At 45.0% G+C, this 19273-nt stretch overlaps 1 protein-coding gene across 1 annotated transcript in view; it reads right to left on the reverse strand.

Annotated features, from left to right (window-relative positions):
• GPR158 (G protein-coupled receptor 158) overlaps nt 1-19273 on the reverse strand; it is a 336022-nt gene that overhangs the window by 173464 nt on the left and 143285 nt on the right. Inside the window, exon 3 of the mRNA XM_050939019.1 lies at nt 449-551. Coding sequence (XP_050794976.1) covers nt 449-551 — 103 coding nt within the window. The remainder of the gene's footprint in view (nt 1-448; nt 552-19273) is intronic.

Here is a 19273-nt window from a genome sequence, read left to right on the forward strand (position 1 = left end):
AAAAATTATAGCTTGGATTTTCCTATACAACTCAGGTAATATTAAGATAATTAAAAAATGCAAAGAGGCAGTGACTAAAGCATCGATTCTGCACTAGTACAAGGGAAAACAAATATGTATTTGTTTCTTCACAGTCTGTGTACAAATACTGATGCCAGAAATCTTCATTCCCTGGTACCAAGATTTCTTTTCATATTTTTAAAATTAATTTACAAGTCAAATATGATTAAAGTAGGTATGTTTTACAGGATCTTCAATAGTATCACAAATGACAAACCAAAGGGCTAAAACTCCTTAAGTGATTTTATAATCCTAGAGTTGCAGACCATTGGGAATTTACTGTATAACCCTGACAAGGATAAAAAATAGTCCTGCATTATTAATACAATTTCTATTTTTTTCTCTCTCTTTTTTCTTTTTTTTTTAAAACTCAAGCAAAAGCACTTACTCTGAAAGCTGTTCACTGAAAAGATGTTGGGATGATAGAATCCAGCCTTGCAAATGCATTTGTAGGCTCCAAGAACAAATCCAAGGCCTTTAATTGGCATGCACTGTGAGAAAGAAGAAAGGAAGGAAAAGAACGTAATGCAGATGATCACACTCCTATAGACACACGTGCATATTCAACTACGATACAAACAAAATAAGCTATATCAGTTGGCCTTTTTGCAAGAACCATGTCCTGATTTCAGTTTGTCATTATGTTTATCAGTTATTTTCCCCCTAGTCATATTTCACCTATGTATTTTTTCTTGCTGCTCAGATCCTGCAAACTGCAATGATGACAGTTACATTCAAGCTCATTTAACTGATAGGCAGAAGTGACCAGTGGCAGATACGGTTTTCACCACTTTTGGAGTGTCGCTCCATACATATCCTTTTTCAATTTCCATACCACGGCCAACATTCATTTGTAAGAATAGACAGAGCCCTAAACCATTCTGAGTAAAGAGAACAAACGGCTGGGTCTTTGTGTTGATCTACCAGAGATGCAGAAGCTAAATTCTCCAGTACAAAATTCATCATTCTACACATAAGATCCACACCAATTTGAAATAATGGGGTAACAAAATGAGTGGAATTACAAAAGAAAAACTGTTTAATGAAAAATATCTAACGAGTCTTTCATCAAAAGCAAAAATATTCTACCTATTTAAGTGGAAGTCGCTTAAGTGGAAGTCCTTCCACTTCCTCTGAGCTCCCTCAATTCTCTGCCCTAGGAAGTAAGAAGCAGTGAAATGAAGTGAAATCATACAAAGATTACCTTTCACTTAATCTGATTATCAGGGCCACCTTGTCAAAATGATTGAAGCAACATTAAATCCACTATCAGAAATTTTTCATACCATAAATAATGTTGTGTCCTCTCACAAACCCTGTTCCCTATACAAATAAAACATACCTCTACTTACAAACCAGCGAATTCCACAATATTACCTTTGCGATGAATGGCTTAAGCAAAACCGACACATCAACGGGCGCTTTCTCCTGCATTAACTGAAGAGGTGGAGGAGCGTTTAATACATAGATCTTTCTTCCCAACCCTTGCTCAGGCAATTGAGTTAAACAGGTGTTAAAAACGAAACAAGTAACAAGGTCCTAGGCCTGGCCTACACTTCAAAAGTTTTATCAACATAACTATGTCAGTAACAGCTGTGATTTTTTTTAATCAATACAGTTATGCCATTAAGCGCTCCAGTGCAGATGCAGTTAAGCCAGAATTTATTTGGGCATAGTTTATTTTGTTTTGTCAAATCAGAATAAGCACTTATACCACTACAAGCACTTCTCTATCGGTACAACTGTGCCCACATGTAGAGGAGTTCTGCCTCTAACTAGCCAGCATATATTAAAGCAGCAAAATTTTGCAATGTAGACAAGGCTTTGAACAGTCTAATGAAAAATCCCTGTTCTTCATTTCCTCAGGTTTTACTTTCTAGCACTAGTGATTTAATGAACCTGCTAATTGTCCAGTCTAACAGAAAAAAAATAAAAAAAACCCAACAAACAAAAACAGCAAACAAATATCAGAATTTCGAATGTAAAACACAAACAAAGAGGATGGGCTTATGGATGGGACTCAGTATATCTGGGTTAAATTCCAGGCTCTGCCACAGAATTCCTGCGTAAGTCACTCCTGGGTAAGTCACTTCATCTTTCTGTGCTTCAGGTTCCCTATATGTAAAATAGGGATGATACTGCCTTTCTCCCACCCTTTGTCTGTCTTGGTGGACAGAAACCATTTCTTATTATGTGTATGCAGAGCCTAGCATGATGGAGCCCCAATCTCAGTTGAGTCCTCTAAGTGCTACTATAATACAACTAACAAACAATAAACAGAAAATGGATATATATACTGAAAAACCATCCAGCCCTTTATTAAACACAAGAGGAAAAAAAGGTCACAAATCCATTGTTTCCTTTGCACTTCACCTTCATCCTACTGAGGATACAGCTATTCAGACTGCTTGTTGATTCAGCAGAGAGAGAAATAAAGATCAAAGTGGTATGGGAATGTGAGTCCAAAGGCATCAAAAAAATCAAGTTTGCTAATTAGCAACTGCTGCTTATCAACTTGAGGAAAAGAATGTTAACACCAATCAGTCTAGATTAAGTGGATCTGAAAGTACAAAAATCAATGTTTTTAATATGAGCAGCTCTGGTAAACTATCTTTTCCCCCTTAACAATGAATAAAATAGCAATTAAAGGCGTAAGAGAGTTTATAAATGGTGACATATCAAGCATCTTTCAGTGTTCATGTTCCAAGAAATACTTCGCAGGCAAGAGTTCTGTGATAGTTTTTTTTTTCATTATAAAAATTATAACATGTTGTTATAGATAATATATTTTTCCTTTGAAGTTGAGCAAAATCTAGATTCTACTGGATTTTGTGAATATTGCAGTGTTCCTAATTCCACAGCCACAGAGTATCCTCATTGCATGAATATTTTATATCAAAATGTGACACAGCCTTATATAGCTCTGTGTTAAAAATATGCTCCTGAAACCCAAAAAAAAGAATTCTGACAGGGAAAAAAGATGAAATAGTCTTCTATTCATCGCATTGTTACACTTTAGTTTAAATTGCTACAAGAAGAGAATTGAAAAATATCACAACAGTTACGTCTCCCCTTTAGCTGGAATATTATGAATATTTAAAAATCTTGGATCAAATTCTACCTCTTGTACACTCATGTGTTCCCTTTAATATTGTACAGGTGTAAGAAGGCAGAATTTTGGTCTTCAATTATTTTTAATTTGGAAGGAGAGCTGGATCATTTCAGGAAAAAAAGCAGCTACAAACAATTCAATTCATGGAAACTCTATTATTCACATTATGAATTTTCTATTAAACAATTTTGGTTAGGCCAACATCAGAGGTAGTAAAAAATGGGAGAATTTTTTTTTAAAGAAAATATTTCCCTTTTCAAAAATGTTGCCATTTCAAAAGTTGAAAAATGTTGACTAGCTATAGTGAAACATTATTGTGGAAAAGGTGATGAATGAATTAAACTAATACAACTTGATGAAAATAAAAGCCTTTGACATGGAATAAGAAGAGGCTTTGTGTTTGTACACACCTAGCACAGTGGAGTTCTGATCCTTGACTGGGGCTTCTAGATGTAATGATAATAAAAAATAAATAATAACAAAAAGGTCTAACAGCTGCACCCAGGCCAGTCTCACTAAACAGGTGTGCAGGCAAGGAACTGGAACATTCACAGTTACTTTGTTAGACCTACTGACTTGAATAAACTGCTCATTTTTAATATGTGCTGGATAAGAATGGACCTACTGTTTGCACGTTAGAATCTCTGACAAATGGATTCCAGCTGTATGCTCTTTCTGACTAAACATCTTGCTGAGGGGAATGACTGAGATCTGACACTCAAAACACAAGAGATCTTTAGCGTATTTGGGGTAAGAATAACACCCACAGGAACAGCAATTGAAGCAGGGCCTGAAAGAAAATGCAAATTGAAAAGAGCAGTTTGGCAAGAGCTTTTGAAGAGTGGTATTTCTAGCTTTAAACAAAAATCCTAAAATTTTATGTAAGTATTTGTACTATTAACTAACTCTCTCTCCACATATACAACAAATTTCAGGAAACTATCTCTCAAATACCTTTGCTAACTTACTCTGGATCCAATCCAATCCATACAAAAGTTAGCACTGCAAAATAGAAGTGTTCAGCATGTTCACAAAAAAAATAATAATAAAAAGCTGAAACATGAAATCACCTGGTTTCAAGTTTTCTGATAAACTCAAAAACCAAAGCTGGATGAATACTGCAGAACATTTTTTATGAACATTAGGTTATTAAAAAAAAAAATCCAGTAACTGTGATCGCTCACACAAATGGTATAGTAAATTGACAGGAAAAGTTTGCCAAACCCACACATTTTAATAAAATATTCCAGGATATTCATAGAAAGTACATTTTGAACTCTTTGCTGTTTGAACTGGAAACCCAATTAAGAATTACATTCAACCAATCCAGGAACAGAAATATATTATGTGACCAATGTATCTAATCAAAACAGCTCATATTTTGAATACTAAAGATGCACAATTAACCGTTCATGAAATAGTGACAGATTCACAGGTTTATTCAGCAAACAACTTCTTAATACTAAAATTCAAGAAAACCCAATCAGTTCATGGACAATTTGCATAACAAAGAAGGAGGCTAACTTTGTCAAATAAATTCTTAGATTCACTGACTTTTAAAGGCCAGAAGTGACTATGAGATCATCTAGTCTGACCTCCTTTATAACACAGGCCATAGAATGTCACCAAGTTACCTCTGTATTGAGCCTAATAACTTGTATTTGACTAAAGCATATCTTCTCAAAAAGCATCCAGTCTTGAAGTGAAGACATCAAGATATGGAGATTCCACCACCTCCCCTTGGTAATTTGTCAGTTACTCTCACTGTTAAAAATCAGCAACAGATGGAATGCAGCTATATCCGAGTGGTAGCAACAAAAACAGAAATGGCCACGCAGTCGGCCTCCAAAGAGGTAGGATGATTTCCTAAGAAGGAGATATGGACAAGCATGGCGAAGGATGGCCAGAGCAAGAGAAGATTGGAAGACGTGTTGTGATAGGCTCAGTCTCGACTGACGAAGGACCGACAGTCTACGCATTTCTAATTTGAATTTGTCTGGCTTTAACTTCCAGCCACTAGTTCTCATAAATCACTTTCTCAAAATTCAAACTAGGTTTGTCAAAAGATTTGCTAGCTTTTCTAGCTGAATGTTTGCTAATAAGGTCATCTGCATAGCTAACAAAATAGGCTTATTTCAGAAATCCATGACATGGTTTGCAAACTTTATGTTTTCAGCTTTAGACTATTTGTGCAATATGACGACTCACAAATGTATTCCATTGCCTATAAATTATGCATTCAATCCCAAAGAATGAAGCATCCAACTGTATATTTGCAATGTTCTGATCATGTTACATTTACCAACACAGTGAACACTGTATTTATCTTTAAATTATTTATGGTTAAATAACCTCTGAAACAATATAATCGCAATATCAAAACCAGTAAAAAGAAGTCAAATAGATGTGAAGTTTTTTCCTGCATTATGTCATAAATAACATAGTTGGAAAAATCTCAGGTCATGTTAACTGAAGAATTGAGATGTTCAGGACTAAGTTAATTCACTGGTGACAAATGATGCAGTGAAGGGTTAAAATCCATGTGTATTTTATAAAACAACCACTCCATTGGTATATGGAGCTCTTTCTCAGACCCAAAGCCCAGAGTTTGGTCAAGAGACCAGAGGACTAGCAAATAGTGATTAGCTAAGAGAAAGCTAGGGTAAACAGATAATCTTGTCTTTGCTAAAATAGGCCTGGTCAGCAAATTGCCAGGTGTTGGAGCTAAGAACTAAATAATTGTGTCTTATTCAGAGTTTCAAACTGAACAAAGGATCCCTGTTCCTATTGTGTCAGTCTCTTCTGTAGGGAATGTTCTTCCCACAGATCCAACCTTGAGTTTATGAAAAGTTGGCATATGTCAGTATAAGATATGGCATCCTCCCACCTCCCTTCCCAGGGACCAATGCCTGCCTTAAGACATAAAGGGAACAATCTTTATTGTCATATACTTTCACTGTTTCTTTGCTTTAACCCCTAGAAATGTACCTGCTGGACAATCAAAGGAGTTGCTCCATTCCTATGGACCTCAAATCAGAATTCAACATATATATTTTATACTAATAACATTTTATCAAAGTATTAATTAAATGTTAACTTGCTAACTTGAGACCATAGGCGGACACATTATGTAACCTTTTAACCATTGGCTAATGTGCTATCTTTTCTTGCTGCAAAACCTATCCCGGGGTGTGGAACTGCCTACCCCGTCACTTTCCCCTGCCCATGGAAAATCTACATATTCTATTGCAATCAACATGATGATATAGTATAAGGTAGGTGATCTTACATCTCACATGTAACTTAAAGAATTGATTAAGTCACCAAGTAAATTTGGCCTGTACTGTTTTAAAATAAAGAGGTTAAAAATATTAATTCAGAACCAGAGTAATATGACTCAAAAATGCAACCAGCCTGACTCAGGTATTTTAAATGTTTGAAGATACAGGAAAGGCTGTCAAATTCTGTATTTCTGCATGCATGGCTCGATGAAACAAGTCAAGCTGTCTCTGCATAATAAGGTTAACGCCTTCCTCAGAGAATGAAATGAGAGAATAAGACATAATAGAAGAGTTTAAGAAAGGTACTCAAGAGCAGCATACATTTCTTTGCTCAGTTTAGGTGCAGCAGTTAAGGAATTTCTTGAACATATCACAACCTATGCTTACTTTTTAAAGGCAGATAAATGTCTTTTCTCTGCACTATGATAGCAGAGACTAGCTATTATGTTCTCAGAGACTGAGAACTCCCTTCTAATTCTGGTGTTCTCGTCTATTCAAGCATATTCAGTCATAAAAATAAATGAAATAAAATAGAAGTCAGAGTGAAATCCTGGCATCACTGAAGCATAGAGGAGTTTTATCATTGATTTCAATGAGGCAGGATTTCACCTATCATACTTTCTTCTATTTATCCCCTAGCAGCCAAATTCTAGCCTGAAATGAGTTTCCACTGAAGTCCATGGGAATCACATGAATGCATCTATTAGAATTCTTTAAGGGGGTCAACAAACAAACACATAGACAAAGGTGAGCCAGTGGATATAGTGTATTTGGACTTTCAGAAAGCCTTTGAAAAGGTCCCTCACCACAGGCTCTTAAGCAAAGTAACCAGTCATGGGGATAAGAGGGAAGGCTCTCTCAGGGATCAGCAAATGATTAAAAGATAGGAAACAAAGGGTAGGAATAAATGGTCCGTTTTCAGAATGGAGAGAGGTAAATAGTGGTGTCCCCAAAAGGTCTGTACTGGGAGGAGTTCTGTTCAATATATTCATAAATGATCTGAAAAATGAGATAAACAGAGAGGTGGCAAAGCTGGCAGACAATACTAAATTACTTGAGAGAGTTAAGTCCAAAGCAGACTGCAAAGAGCTACAAAGGGAACTCTCAAAACTGGGTGACTGGGCAACAAAATGGCAGATGAAATTCAATGTTAATAAATGTGAAGTAATGCACATTGAAATACATAATCTCAGCTATACATATAAAATGATGGGGTCTAAATTAGCTGTTACCACTCAAGAAAGTGATCTTGGAGTCATCATGGATAATTCTCTGAAAAACATCTGCTCAATGTGCAGTGGCAGTCAAAAAGGTGAACAGAATGTTGGGAGCCATTAGGAAAGGGATAACTGAGAAGACAGTAACTATAATGCCACTGTAAAAGCCATGGTACACCCACATCTTGAATATTGTGTGCAGTTGTCGTTACCCATCTCTAAAAAGATATATCAGAAATGAAACAAGTACAGAGAAGGGCAACAAAAATGATTAGGGGTATGGAACAGCTCCATGTGAGGAAAGATTCAAAATACTGGGACTGTTCGGCTTGGAAAAGAGATGAATGACGAAGGCCAAGGGAGGGACATGACAAAAGTCTATAATATCATGAATAGTATAGAGAAAATGCGTTATTTACCTCTTCACATAACACAAGAACCAGGAGTCACCGGATGAAATTAATAGATAGCAGGTTTAAAAAAAACAAGAGCAAGTACATTTTCACTCAACACACAGTCAACCTACAGAACCCTTTGCCAGGGGATGCTGTGAAGGCCAAAAGTATAACTGGGTTCAAAAAAGAATTACATAAGCCCATGAAGGTTAGGTCCATTAAGGGCTATTAGCCAAAATGGTCATAGATGCAACCCTGTGATTTAGGTGTCCCCAAGCCTCTGACTGTCAGATGCTGGGACTGGACAACAGAGGATGAATCACTTCATGATTGCCCTGTTCTGTTCATTCCCTTTGAAATATCTGGCAATGGCCACAGCTGGGTGACAGGATACTAGGCTAGACTGACCACTGGTCTGACCCAGTATGGCCATTCTTATATTCATGACCACAAGCTAAATGCATGCATCTGAGAGTCAGTAGAATTACACTGATTCACACCCGCTGAGGATATGGCACACAGATCTTGTTACTCATAGCTAATACATTTTTCCTCAAATATATTAGTTCAGTTCAAGAAGAGGTTCTTGATGAGGAAAAACTCCATCCTGGAGCAGACTCCTTCTTTCTGCTTGTAGACGTCCGCTGTTGGGGTTCGCCCCTCTCTCTGGGGCGGCAGGGAGCGAGGCCTCCTCACTACATGTCACAGTAAACGACAGTTCCAGGCTCAGACCCTCAGGCAGGGGCTGAGCAACCAGTTTAGTATATTAAGCCCAGGCCCTGGGTCAGAGTGGGGCAACAAACAATAGTTCAGGGCTCAGACCCTCAGGCAGGGGCTGAGCAAGCAATTCGTTCGGTCTGTTAAGCCCAGGCCCTAGGTAAGGGCGGGGCTACAAACAATAGTGCAGGGCTCAGACCCTCAGGCAGTTCAGTAAGGTAAGCCCAGGCTCTTGGGCCTGAGCGTCGGGCAAGGAGGAGACTGCCACCCATGAGTGGGGTGGCAGGGGAGACACAGGCCCGCCCATTCCTCTGCGTCCCAGCCTGGGGCCCTAACAGCAGCAGGCAACTTGCTGCTGTGTCAGTGGGGATCCTGGCCACAACACTTTGACATTGGCTCTGGGAGTGCTGCAGCCAGGCTAGGGTCAGCTGCCCCTGGGCTACTTCCAGACTCCTTCTCGGGGCCTACCTGGATCTTGTGGTCATCCTCCACAGGGTCCAGGTGCATGCGTTCGTCACGGCCGGGGCTGGGGGGTAGCTCCAGCGGCTTCTCCAGGTAGCAGGCACGGGGGAGCTCCGGCGGCTCCTCCGGGTGGCGAGCACGGAGGAGCTCAGGCCACTCTGGGCAGCGGCCCTGGGTCGCAGGAGTCTCCCAGTCCCGAGCTCCCTGAGGGACGTTGGCTCGCTCCAGCTGCTGGGGCTTAACTGAGCTCTGAGGGCCCGCCTTTATAGTTCCGGGTCGGCGCCTGACCCTTTGCGGGGCGGGCTCAGAGCTCTTTAGCTCCGCCCAGTCCGGCCTCCGGCTGGGCTCTTCCTCTTCTGGGGTGTCTGGGAGTCAGGCCGCCTCACTACACACACACCCACTCAAGTCTGGCTCCCGTGCGGCGGGGCCAGACCCTTCCAGGCCTTGCAAGCGGGAAAGAAAGTCTGCATTAGCGTGGTCCTTCCCAGCCCTGTGGCGAACTGTAAAGGCATAGGGCTGTAATGCCAGGTACCACAGCTGTAGTCTCATATTATGGTCTTTCATTTGGGCCAGCCACTGGAGTGCGGCATGATCGGTGAACAACGTGAATGGAACTCCAAGGAGATAATATCGCAATGCATCACAAGCCCACTTTACAGCGAGGGCCTCCCTTTCCACTACCGCATAGTTCTTCTCCCGGGGGAACAGCTTCCGGCTGATATAGACGACCGGATGCTCTTCTCCGTCGACCTCTTGGGAGAGGACAGCCGCGAGTCCTACCTCTGAGGTGTCTGTCTGGAGGATGAACACCTGGTCAAAATCGAGGCTATATAGGACCGGTTCACGGCAGAGGCTTGCCTTGAGTGTCTGGAATGCATTATCGCACTCTTGGGTCCATACTACTTGCCGTGGGCAGTCCCTTGTCAACAGTCCAGTCAAGGGGGTTGCGATCGCCGCAAACTGGGGAATGAACCGCCGATAACAGCTGGCCATTTCCAGGAACTGACATACTTGGCGTTTTGTGGCCGGTGGTTGGCAGGTTGCAATGGCCTGAACTTTTCCTAGAGGGGTTTTACTTGTCCATTCTCTATGGTATACCCCGGGTAGGTCGCTTCTTACCAGTCAATGCGGCACTTCTTTGGGTTGGCGGTTAACCTGGCTGCGCGCAGGGACCTCAGGACTGCGGCTACCCGCTCTAGGTGGTTCTCCCATTGGCGACTATAAATAACCACATCTTCCAGGTAGGTGGCAGTGTAGTCCCGGTGGGGCTGGAGGAGGCAGTCCATCAGCCGCTGAAATGTGACCAGAGCCCCATGGAGGCCGAAGGGCATCCGCGTAAACTGATACAGACCCGTAAGGGTGGGAAAAGCGGTCTTTTCCCTGGAGGCCGACTCGAGGGGGATCTGCCAATATCCCTTGCTCAGATCAAGGGTGGTGATGTAGCGGGCCTCTCCCAACCGGCTGAGCAGCTCATCTACCCGGGGCATCGGATATGCGTCCAACTTTGAGATGGCATTGACGCGTCTAAAATCGATGCGGAACCGTCGGGTACCATCAGGCTTCGGTACCAGCACTATCGGGCTGCGCCATTCCCTTTGGGACGGTTCAATGATGCCCAAGTCCAGCATGGCCTGTACTTCCTCTTCGACAACCTGTTGCATGTGATATGGCAAGGGCCTGGTCGCGCCCCGGATCACCACCCCAAGCTCTGTCTGAATGGTGCGCTGGACGAGGGTGGTGTATCCCGGTCGGATTGTGAAGGTGCTGGGGAACGCTTGTAGGAGACACCGGGTCTGTTTGAGTCGTTCCTCAGTCAGCATCTCTCCAAGCTGGGGCCCTCCAGGGTCCTCTGAACGTGTTACCTGGGGACTCAGCTTGGGTTCCAGCGGGTATGGGTTAATTAAGAGTCCCTCTCGCTCCCGCCAAGTTTTGAGAAGGTTCACATTATAGCAATGCCTTTTCTTGCGCCGCTTGGGCTAGTGGATCTCATACGTGACAGGCCCGATCTTTCGGAGCACCTCATAAGGCCCTTGCTACCGGGCCAGAATCTTTGATTCGCTTGAGGGGAGGAGGAGTAAAACCCAATCTCCAGGTTGGAAGTGGTGAATCCGTACATCCCGGTTGTAGGCCTGGGCCTGAGCTTCTTGGGCGGCCTTCAAATTCTCGCGTGCCAGGGCTCCAGCCTGCATAAGGTGCTCCTGGAGCTGGAGTACGTACTTTAAGAGGCCCTAGGCGGTTGACGGGGCTTGCTCCCATGCCTCCCTCATTAGGTCCAATAGGTCCCGTGGGTGAAGACCGTACAGTAGTTCAAACGGGGAAATTTTTGTGGATGACTGAGGAACCTCGCGAACCGCCAGGATCTCCCATCGGCGGAGATCCTCTTGGGGGAACTTGCGCAGCATGTCCTTAAGGTCCAGTTAAAGCGTTCGACCAACCTGTCGGTCCGGGGATGGTAGACTGACGTACGTAGTTGCTTGATCCTCAGGAGCGCACACACCAGCTATAACAGCCAAGAGGTAAAGTTGGTGCCCTGGTCTGTGAGAAACTCCCGGGGGAGGCCTACGCGGGCGAAGATCTTCACGAGCTCACCTGCGATGCTGCGGGCCATGATGTTTCAGAGGGGTACGACCTCGGGGAACCGGGTAGCATAATCCACCATGACCAGTATATATTGAAACCCGGCAGTGCTTTTGGGGAGAGGCCCCACCAGGTCCATGACCACATACTCAAAGGGGGTTTCAATCAAGGGCATGGGGACCAGGGGTGCCTTGGGGGTCTGCGCAGGCGCAGCCAACTGGCTGCCTGAGCAGGACTTGCAGTAGTTCCTTACCTCCTGGTGTATGCCCAGCCAGAAGAAGCATGTCAATATCCGGGACAGAATCTTCTCGTGGCCCAGGTGTCCAGCCACCGGGACATCGTGGGCTAGTTTCATGACGGCTAGCCGTTGGCACTGGGGCACGAGAAGTTGGGTCTGGGACTCCCCCGTGCGGGGGTCCCTCTCCACCCGATAAAGGCGCTCCTGCCGCAGTTCAAAGTGTGGCCACTGGACCGCCTGGTGTGGATCAATGACAGTGCCATCAACAGTGGCCAATTGCTTGTACGACCGCTTGAACGTGGGATTGGCCCTTTGATCACGGCAAAAGTCAGTGTGAAGCGAGGGCTCCCCAACAGCTTCCAGGGGAGAGTCCTCCAATTTTCACGTCGGCTCAGTACGTGGGAGAGTCCTCCGATTCTCGCGTTGGCTCAGTAAGGTTGAGCGCTTCCCTTTCCCCTTCCCCGGTCTCAGGGGGGTCTCCTTCCAAGACTGGCGTGACCCTCAGGCGTTCCCCGGTGTTGCAGCGGAGGACTTCTGGGAACTCTGGCCAGACCCGCCCCAGGATCACTGGATATGCAAGGCGCGGGGCGAGACCTACCACCATCGCTCGGGTAACCCCATCGACTGTTAGCTGGCTCGAGTACTGGGGTAGGGCCATATGTCCCTGTGGATGCACTGCAGCTGGATTATCCCCAGACGGGCGTTAGCCTGGGGGCCTAAGTTTTGGCGGTTCAGCGTCTGACCGCAGCCTGAATCAATGAGGGCCACCGTTGGGTAACCCTCAATGACCACGGGCACTGTGATCTCAGCGGCCAGAAAATCCTCCATCAGGGTGATGGCAGCAGCTACCGTTGCAGGCCGATGGCGGAGGACCCAGGCCTTTCCTCGCGGTGGGAGTATGTGGACGAATTGTTCCAGCACGATTTGTTCAGTGAGCTCCTCCGGGGTTCGTCTTTCAGGCTGCAGCCACCGCTTACACACCTCACTTAGCGCCTGAGCCACCATCCGGGGCCAGGCTCCTGGAGGGTAGGCCAGGCTCCAAAACCGCTGGCGGATGGTCTCCGGACTCATGTCCAGGGCATCTAAAATTGCCACCTTTACTTGCCTGTAGTCCCGTGCCGCATCCGTGGACAGGCCTCGATAGACCATCTGAGCGGTCCCATTCAGGTACGGGGCCAGGAGGGTAGCCCATTGGTCCGGGGCCCATCCAGCGACGACCGCCACCCATTCAAATGTTACGAGGAAGGCTTCTGGGTCATTGTTGGGGCTCATCTTCATTAGCTGGATAGGAGGGGCGTTGCTGGGTGGAGCCGGGGGCCCCGCCGGCTGGGGCTCGACAAGACGGGACAACAATGTCGCCAGCTGCTGCAGGCATTGCTGCTGGTGGTCCCGGTTCTGGCGTCCCAGTTCCAGGATCAGCTGCTGCTGCCGCGTCCAAAGCTGCTGGACCAGTTGCTACTGCTGCTGGAGCTGGGCGGCGGCCTACTGCTGCTGCTGCTGGAGCTGGGCCGCCTGCTGTTGCTCTTGGTTCTCAGCCAAAAATTTCATCAGCTTGTCCAGGTCCATGGCTGCCTCGGACAAGGCTCCTCAGATCCCTTCTCACAGGGATCAGGGTTCAGGACGGAGGACTCCCCACTTCTGGTACCACGTATAGACATCCGCTGTTGGGGTTCGCCCCTCTCTGGGGCGGCAGGGAGCCACTACACACCACAGCAAACGACAGTTCAAGACTCAGACCCTCAGGCAGGGGCTGAGCAAGCAGTTCAGTAAGGTAAGCCCAGGCTCCTGGGCCTGAGTGTCAGGCGAGGGGGAGACTGCTACCTGTGAGTGGGGTGGCAGGGGGGACGCAGGCCCGCCCACTCCTCTGCGTCCCAGCCCGGGGCCCTAACAGTGGCAGGCAGCCTGCTACTGTGTCAGTGGGGATCCTGGCCGCAACACATTGACATTGGCTCTGGGTGTGCTGCAGCCAGGCTAGGGTCAGCTGCCCCCAGGCTACTTCCAGACTCCTCCTCAGAGCCTACCTGGATCCTGGGGTTGTCCTCCACAGGGTCCAGGTGCATGCGTTTGTCATGGCCGGGGCTGGGGGGTAGGTCCGGCAATGCCTCCAGAAAGTCAGCCCAGGGTAGCTCCGGCGGCTCCTCTGGGTAGCAGGCGCAGGGGAGCTCCGGCAGCTCCTCCAGGTAGCGGGCACGGGGGAGCTCGGGCCGCTCTAGGCAGCTTCCCTGGGTCGCAGGAGTCTCCCAGTCCCGAACTCCCTGAGGGACGTCGGCTCGCTCCAGCTGCTGGGGCTTAACTGAGCTCTGAGGGCCCGCCTTTATAGTTCCGGGTCGGTGCCTGACCCTTTCCGGGGCGGGCTCAGAGCTCTTTAGCTCCGCCCAGTCCAGGCTCTGGCTGGACTTTTCCTCCTCTGGGGCAGCTGGGCGCCAGGCCACCTCACTACACTGCTCTTTGTGGATGCCAAGAGAATGAACTATTTATTCTTCATCTGGCTATCTCCAGGAAGGTGAGAAGTCTTCCACCAGCAGCCTCCTTGCCAAATCTCTGCTACTGCAAATTCTGTTGGCACACACCATCTCCAGTGTATTTTGTTTTTGATTCATAGATTTTTTTATGAATTTCAGAAAAGTTACAGTTTGGGATTTCTGTAGCCTTTCTTCCTGAGAGCGACGTAACTTCTTATTCTGTATGTCATCTACACAAAATGGTAGTCACAAAAGATTACAGTTCTGTTGGATCAGACAGCTTCTTATATTGTTGAATTATCTGTCAGTCTTGTATTCATTAACATAAGGGTCTGTAATAACGCTACACTGCACAGAGATGCAGCGCCATAATATAGACTGCTTTATAAGCAGCACTGATAATCACTGTATAGTTTATTAGTTTAACTAAAGAGATTTTAAAATGATCATATCTTCCATGCTTGACATGACTGTCATTGACTTTGACCACCAAGCCTCTCAGTTTTATCATCAATTAGTTTATTGTAACAAATAAGAGAAATGCTGCTAACCAAATGAAAGCATTACCATTCATATTGGAAGTGATTAATATGACTTAACGTAATGACACCATCAGTGACTTTTAAAACAATATCCCAGAAATAGATCAGACCTTAAAAATCAAAACTTCCTCAAACCACTTCAAAATTCAAACTCCAGAATGTAGCAGTTAACCTGAGCAGTCTCCAAGCACAGAATGACTGGATTAATATGCCAGGGACACAGAAACTTTGTCCAATTGGTGACCGCTGTGGCAACTTTCCAGTGAGTAAGGGGCAACACCTAACTAACAACGTGGAGTGGATTGCTGGTACCCTCTCCTTTAGTATGAGATTTTCCACTCACTCTGTGTGCCTTTACTCCCCTGCAGAGGGTACCCATATCATGGGCAGCAATACTAAGGTGGAATCAGAAGTCTCTGCAGGGCTGCAACTTCCCCTCCAATGCAGGTGGGCAGGAACTGGGTGGGCAGAAGTGGGAGAGTGGTAGCAGCCTTGCCTTTGTTTCCCGCATCCCAAATGCCCCAGGCAGTGCAGCTGGGAAGTGCAAATAGAGGGGAAAGAGTCTATGCCAAGTACAGTGTTGATGCAGCTTACTTCCCTCGAGGCAAGGGTAGAACCTGGGACCATATTGTCTATATATTGGGTATGTCTACACACCTGTTGAGAGGCTTGCAGCCCAGGCCAACTGACTCAAGTTAGCGGGGCTCAGACTAATGTGCTAAAAATAGCTGTGTAGATATTGCTTTGACATTTGGGCTTGCACAGTACCTTGGGCTCTGATGCCCACCCACCCCCACCTACCTGTGCTTCAGACTCAGGCTGGAACACCCATTTTGCTGTATTTAGAACACTAGCACAAGCTCTGCTAACACAATTCTGTAGACCCGAGCTGCGAGACTCGCTCCCAGCAGTTGTGCATATCCATTGTGACTGAGTCACAGTATCATCCCTGCTCTGCTTCTGTAACAGTACAGCTACTCAGAGTTAGTAGCAAAACCACAATTTAGCTTTTAGTAAGGAGATTCAGCAATGTAAGTCTTTGTGGGACTCACTTGTGGGCCACCAGCTGTGTACTAGTCATCCCATAATTTGTAGAATGTTATCCTGTGGCTCATTGGAAAGAAACATGTGATTGTTAGGCATGGAGAGCTTTGCTGTTCTACACTTTACTTGGCATTTATACCTTAACTGGGGTTTTACACAGAATTTTAAAATACCAATTTAAAACAGTGTTTTCCAACAGCAATTTAGCTCTGTAATCATAACCAATTGTTTAAATTCTAAGTAAGACAAAGCATGCTGAACGGCCTGACAGTATTTTAGTTAGGCAAAGCTATGAACCTGAAAAATGTTCATCTCAAATGAGCAACTCTTGGCTCAAACCCTCACCAAAAATTGCACACTGCTTTTTACACAATATTTTCATCTCCTCATCAGGCATATTATCAGGTTAAATGTTGATGGGAAAGAACACTCAGGTTGTTCACTTGATTAAATAATTATTACTTCAAAAAGCAAGTACGTGATTTTATTAAAGTTATAATGGCTGGTATTTTATTAGTTTTAACAGTGAATCAAAAGACATAAAACTCAGAAGACAAAGCAAGCAAGCAAGATCATTATTGGAACACACTGGATACTGCTGACAGATCTGGGAACAAAAAAGCTATGTCAAAACAGCTACAGTAATTCAATGCCATCCCGTGAAGATGCTCACTAATGGAAGAGATCACACAAAATGTTGAGTTATAACTAATCACACTGCAACTATGTGGAATCGGCACCAGGAACTCATGCTTTAAATGACCACTGTTCAGTTCTAATCCCCACCACCACTGTGATCCAAAAGCAGTAACGACACAAGCACTGGTGGGAAAGAAGGCCAATGTCTGTGCCAGTAATTAAAAAATCAAGAGCCAATGGGGATGGAAGGAAAAGAGTGAGAGTTGCCAGTGAAGAACAATGCACATTGACTGCAGGTCTTGTTGGGGCATCATCTACACTGGGTACAGAGCTCTCAATGCATAAACATGAGCCAGGTATTCCGTAGCCCAGAGACCTTACTGAATGGTGGAAGCATTCTGTTCATCTTCTAAATCTTGTTATTAGTGCAAGGTCATTTTCAGGAGCTCTGCCAAGCCACATTTCTGACAGACTTTTTAATACTGCTGAAAATATCTATGCAGACAACAAACACAGACTGCCTCTTGAAAAGACAGAGCCTTTTAAATACATAGATATGATTTCCCAATCATAATCTGAACATAACATTGAAATATTTGCGTAATTGCTTCAGATTAACTGTGCAAAATAATATCACATCTCATAAAAACTTTGCACGGCAAAACCTGTTAACAACAGGCAAAGAGACTGCTAATTTTATAGACATTATAATCTGTGGTCACATAATGCAAAATAATTAATTTGAAGGAAATTTCATAGGGACAGAATTCACTGGCCATTCAGCGCTTCTACCAAAGGATTCACTGCTTCCACACTGCTGCTTCTTGCACCACACTCAGCCTCCTGTGTACCTTGGCAGCATGGCACAATAGGTACTCTATCTGAAGGTGGGTTCACAGACTTGAGGAGGAAGCCTTCCAAGATATCGGAGATAGTGTCTATAACATATGAGGCATTGCCAAAAGGCTTTAGTGTGGAAAATCTAATGCAGGCCACCCTAGCAGAAGCAGGAGACTTGACTGCTCTAACAACCAAAATTTGTATTCAAATTATTGGTAGATCAATCCTCACTTTGCAAACTCTTTCTGACAATGCAAAGATTGCTGATTTTCATATTAGTTTATCAGAGCAGGTTTTTTATAACTTGTAATCAAATATTTTCATTGTATTTCTACCTCTGACAGCAAGTACTATACACAGATTGAATGCCATTGCAATATTATAATTAATTGTTGATTGTGATGGGGCAGTTGTCCCTCACTGGTAGGTAAGGGGTTAAAGCCACCCTGGGGAGGCTGAACGGGAGGCAGACAGTGAGGAAAAGGCTTATAGTGCCAGCCAATCAGGAGAAGATTTATTGGAACAGCCAATTGGGGCCAGGCTGGCTCATATTAGAAGGGGCTGCTGAGCAGAGGGGGAGGCAGTCATTCCCTGAAGGAGGAAGAAGAAGGGCTGGCTGCTTAGAAGGCTGGAGCACCATGGACAGAGCAGTGCTGGGCAAGGTCAGCAGAGTAAGAGAAAGCTCCAGGCTGATGGCTGCCAGACTGAGGCCTGATACAAGGGCAGGGAAGGTGCTAGGGCTGCAGGGAAGTGGCTCAGGGAAGGAAATGGCAGAGTTGGAGGAGGGGCAGTACGTGACTGCCAGCTATAGGGTCCCTGAGTCGGGACCCGGAGTAGCAGGCAGGCCCAGGTTCCCCCACCCATCCCCACTTGCCACTGAGGGGAGTGGCCAGTGAATAGACTGCAGTTTGCCACTGAGATGAGCAGCTAGAATTGGGACTGCAGTTTGGCACTGAGGCAAGTGGTTGGACTAAGGACTGTCGGTCCCCCGGAATGGGGGAAAGGACCGAGTGGGACACTGCCAAAGGGCAGTGTCCAGAAGAGGACAACGCAGTCTGGGGAGCAATGCAGGTCCCAGAGGTGGAGACAGACGAGATGACGGGTGAGACACCACCTGAGAAGGGTGTACTGGCAACCCCCAAGCTAATTCCCAGGACAGCCAGCAGGAAGTGCCGCAGTGTTAAGTCATGCCCCGTTACATTGATGGAGTCTTTTATTTGGAAAATTAAAGAACTTTAGTGAATAACTATAGTTATTAAAATGCTACTTTTGTTTGTATTACTAGCGTCCATTCACATTCTCTTTAATGTTTGATTTAAAATACTTGTGTGGTCAGTCAAAGCTAGCATCTCATCAAAAGCATTGTGTATTTTAGGCAATGAAAATTAATTCTACTTTAAAAAATGAACAATCCTTGTGCTCTGTGAAGGTACCAGGAATAATGCACATGCACTAGAATTGCCACATGATTTGATCATCTTCTACAGAATATGAACTTTAAAATGCTGATGGTGGGAATAATTTGCCCGCCTGAATATTTGGGGATGAATACTACTACTTATTGTTCCTTGGATACCAAAAAGTGTTTATTCCATAGCCAATCAGTAATTGATATGAATAATTAAAAGGAGAAGAAAATGCTGCAAAATCTCAAATATATTACGATTTTGTTAAATGTTAAAAATTC

Source organism: Gopherus flavomarginatus, chromosome 2 (assembly GCF_025201925.1).
Source record: "Gopherus flavomarginatus isolate rGopFla2 chromosome 2, rGopFla2.mat.asm, whole genome shotgun sequence".
Classification (NCBI taxonomy): Eukaryota; Metazoa; Chordata; order Testudines; family Testudinidae; genus Gopherus; species Gopherus flavomarginatus.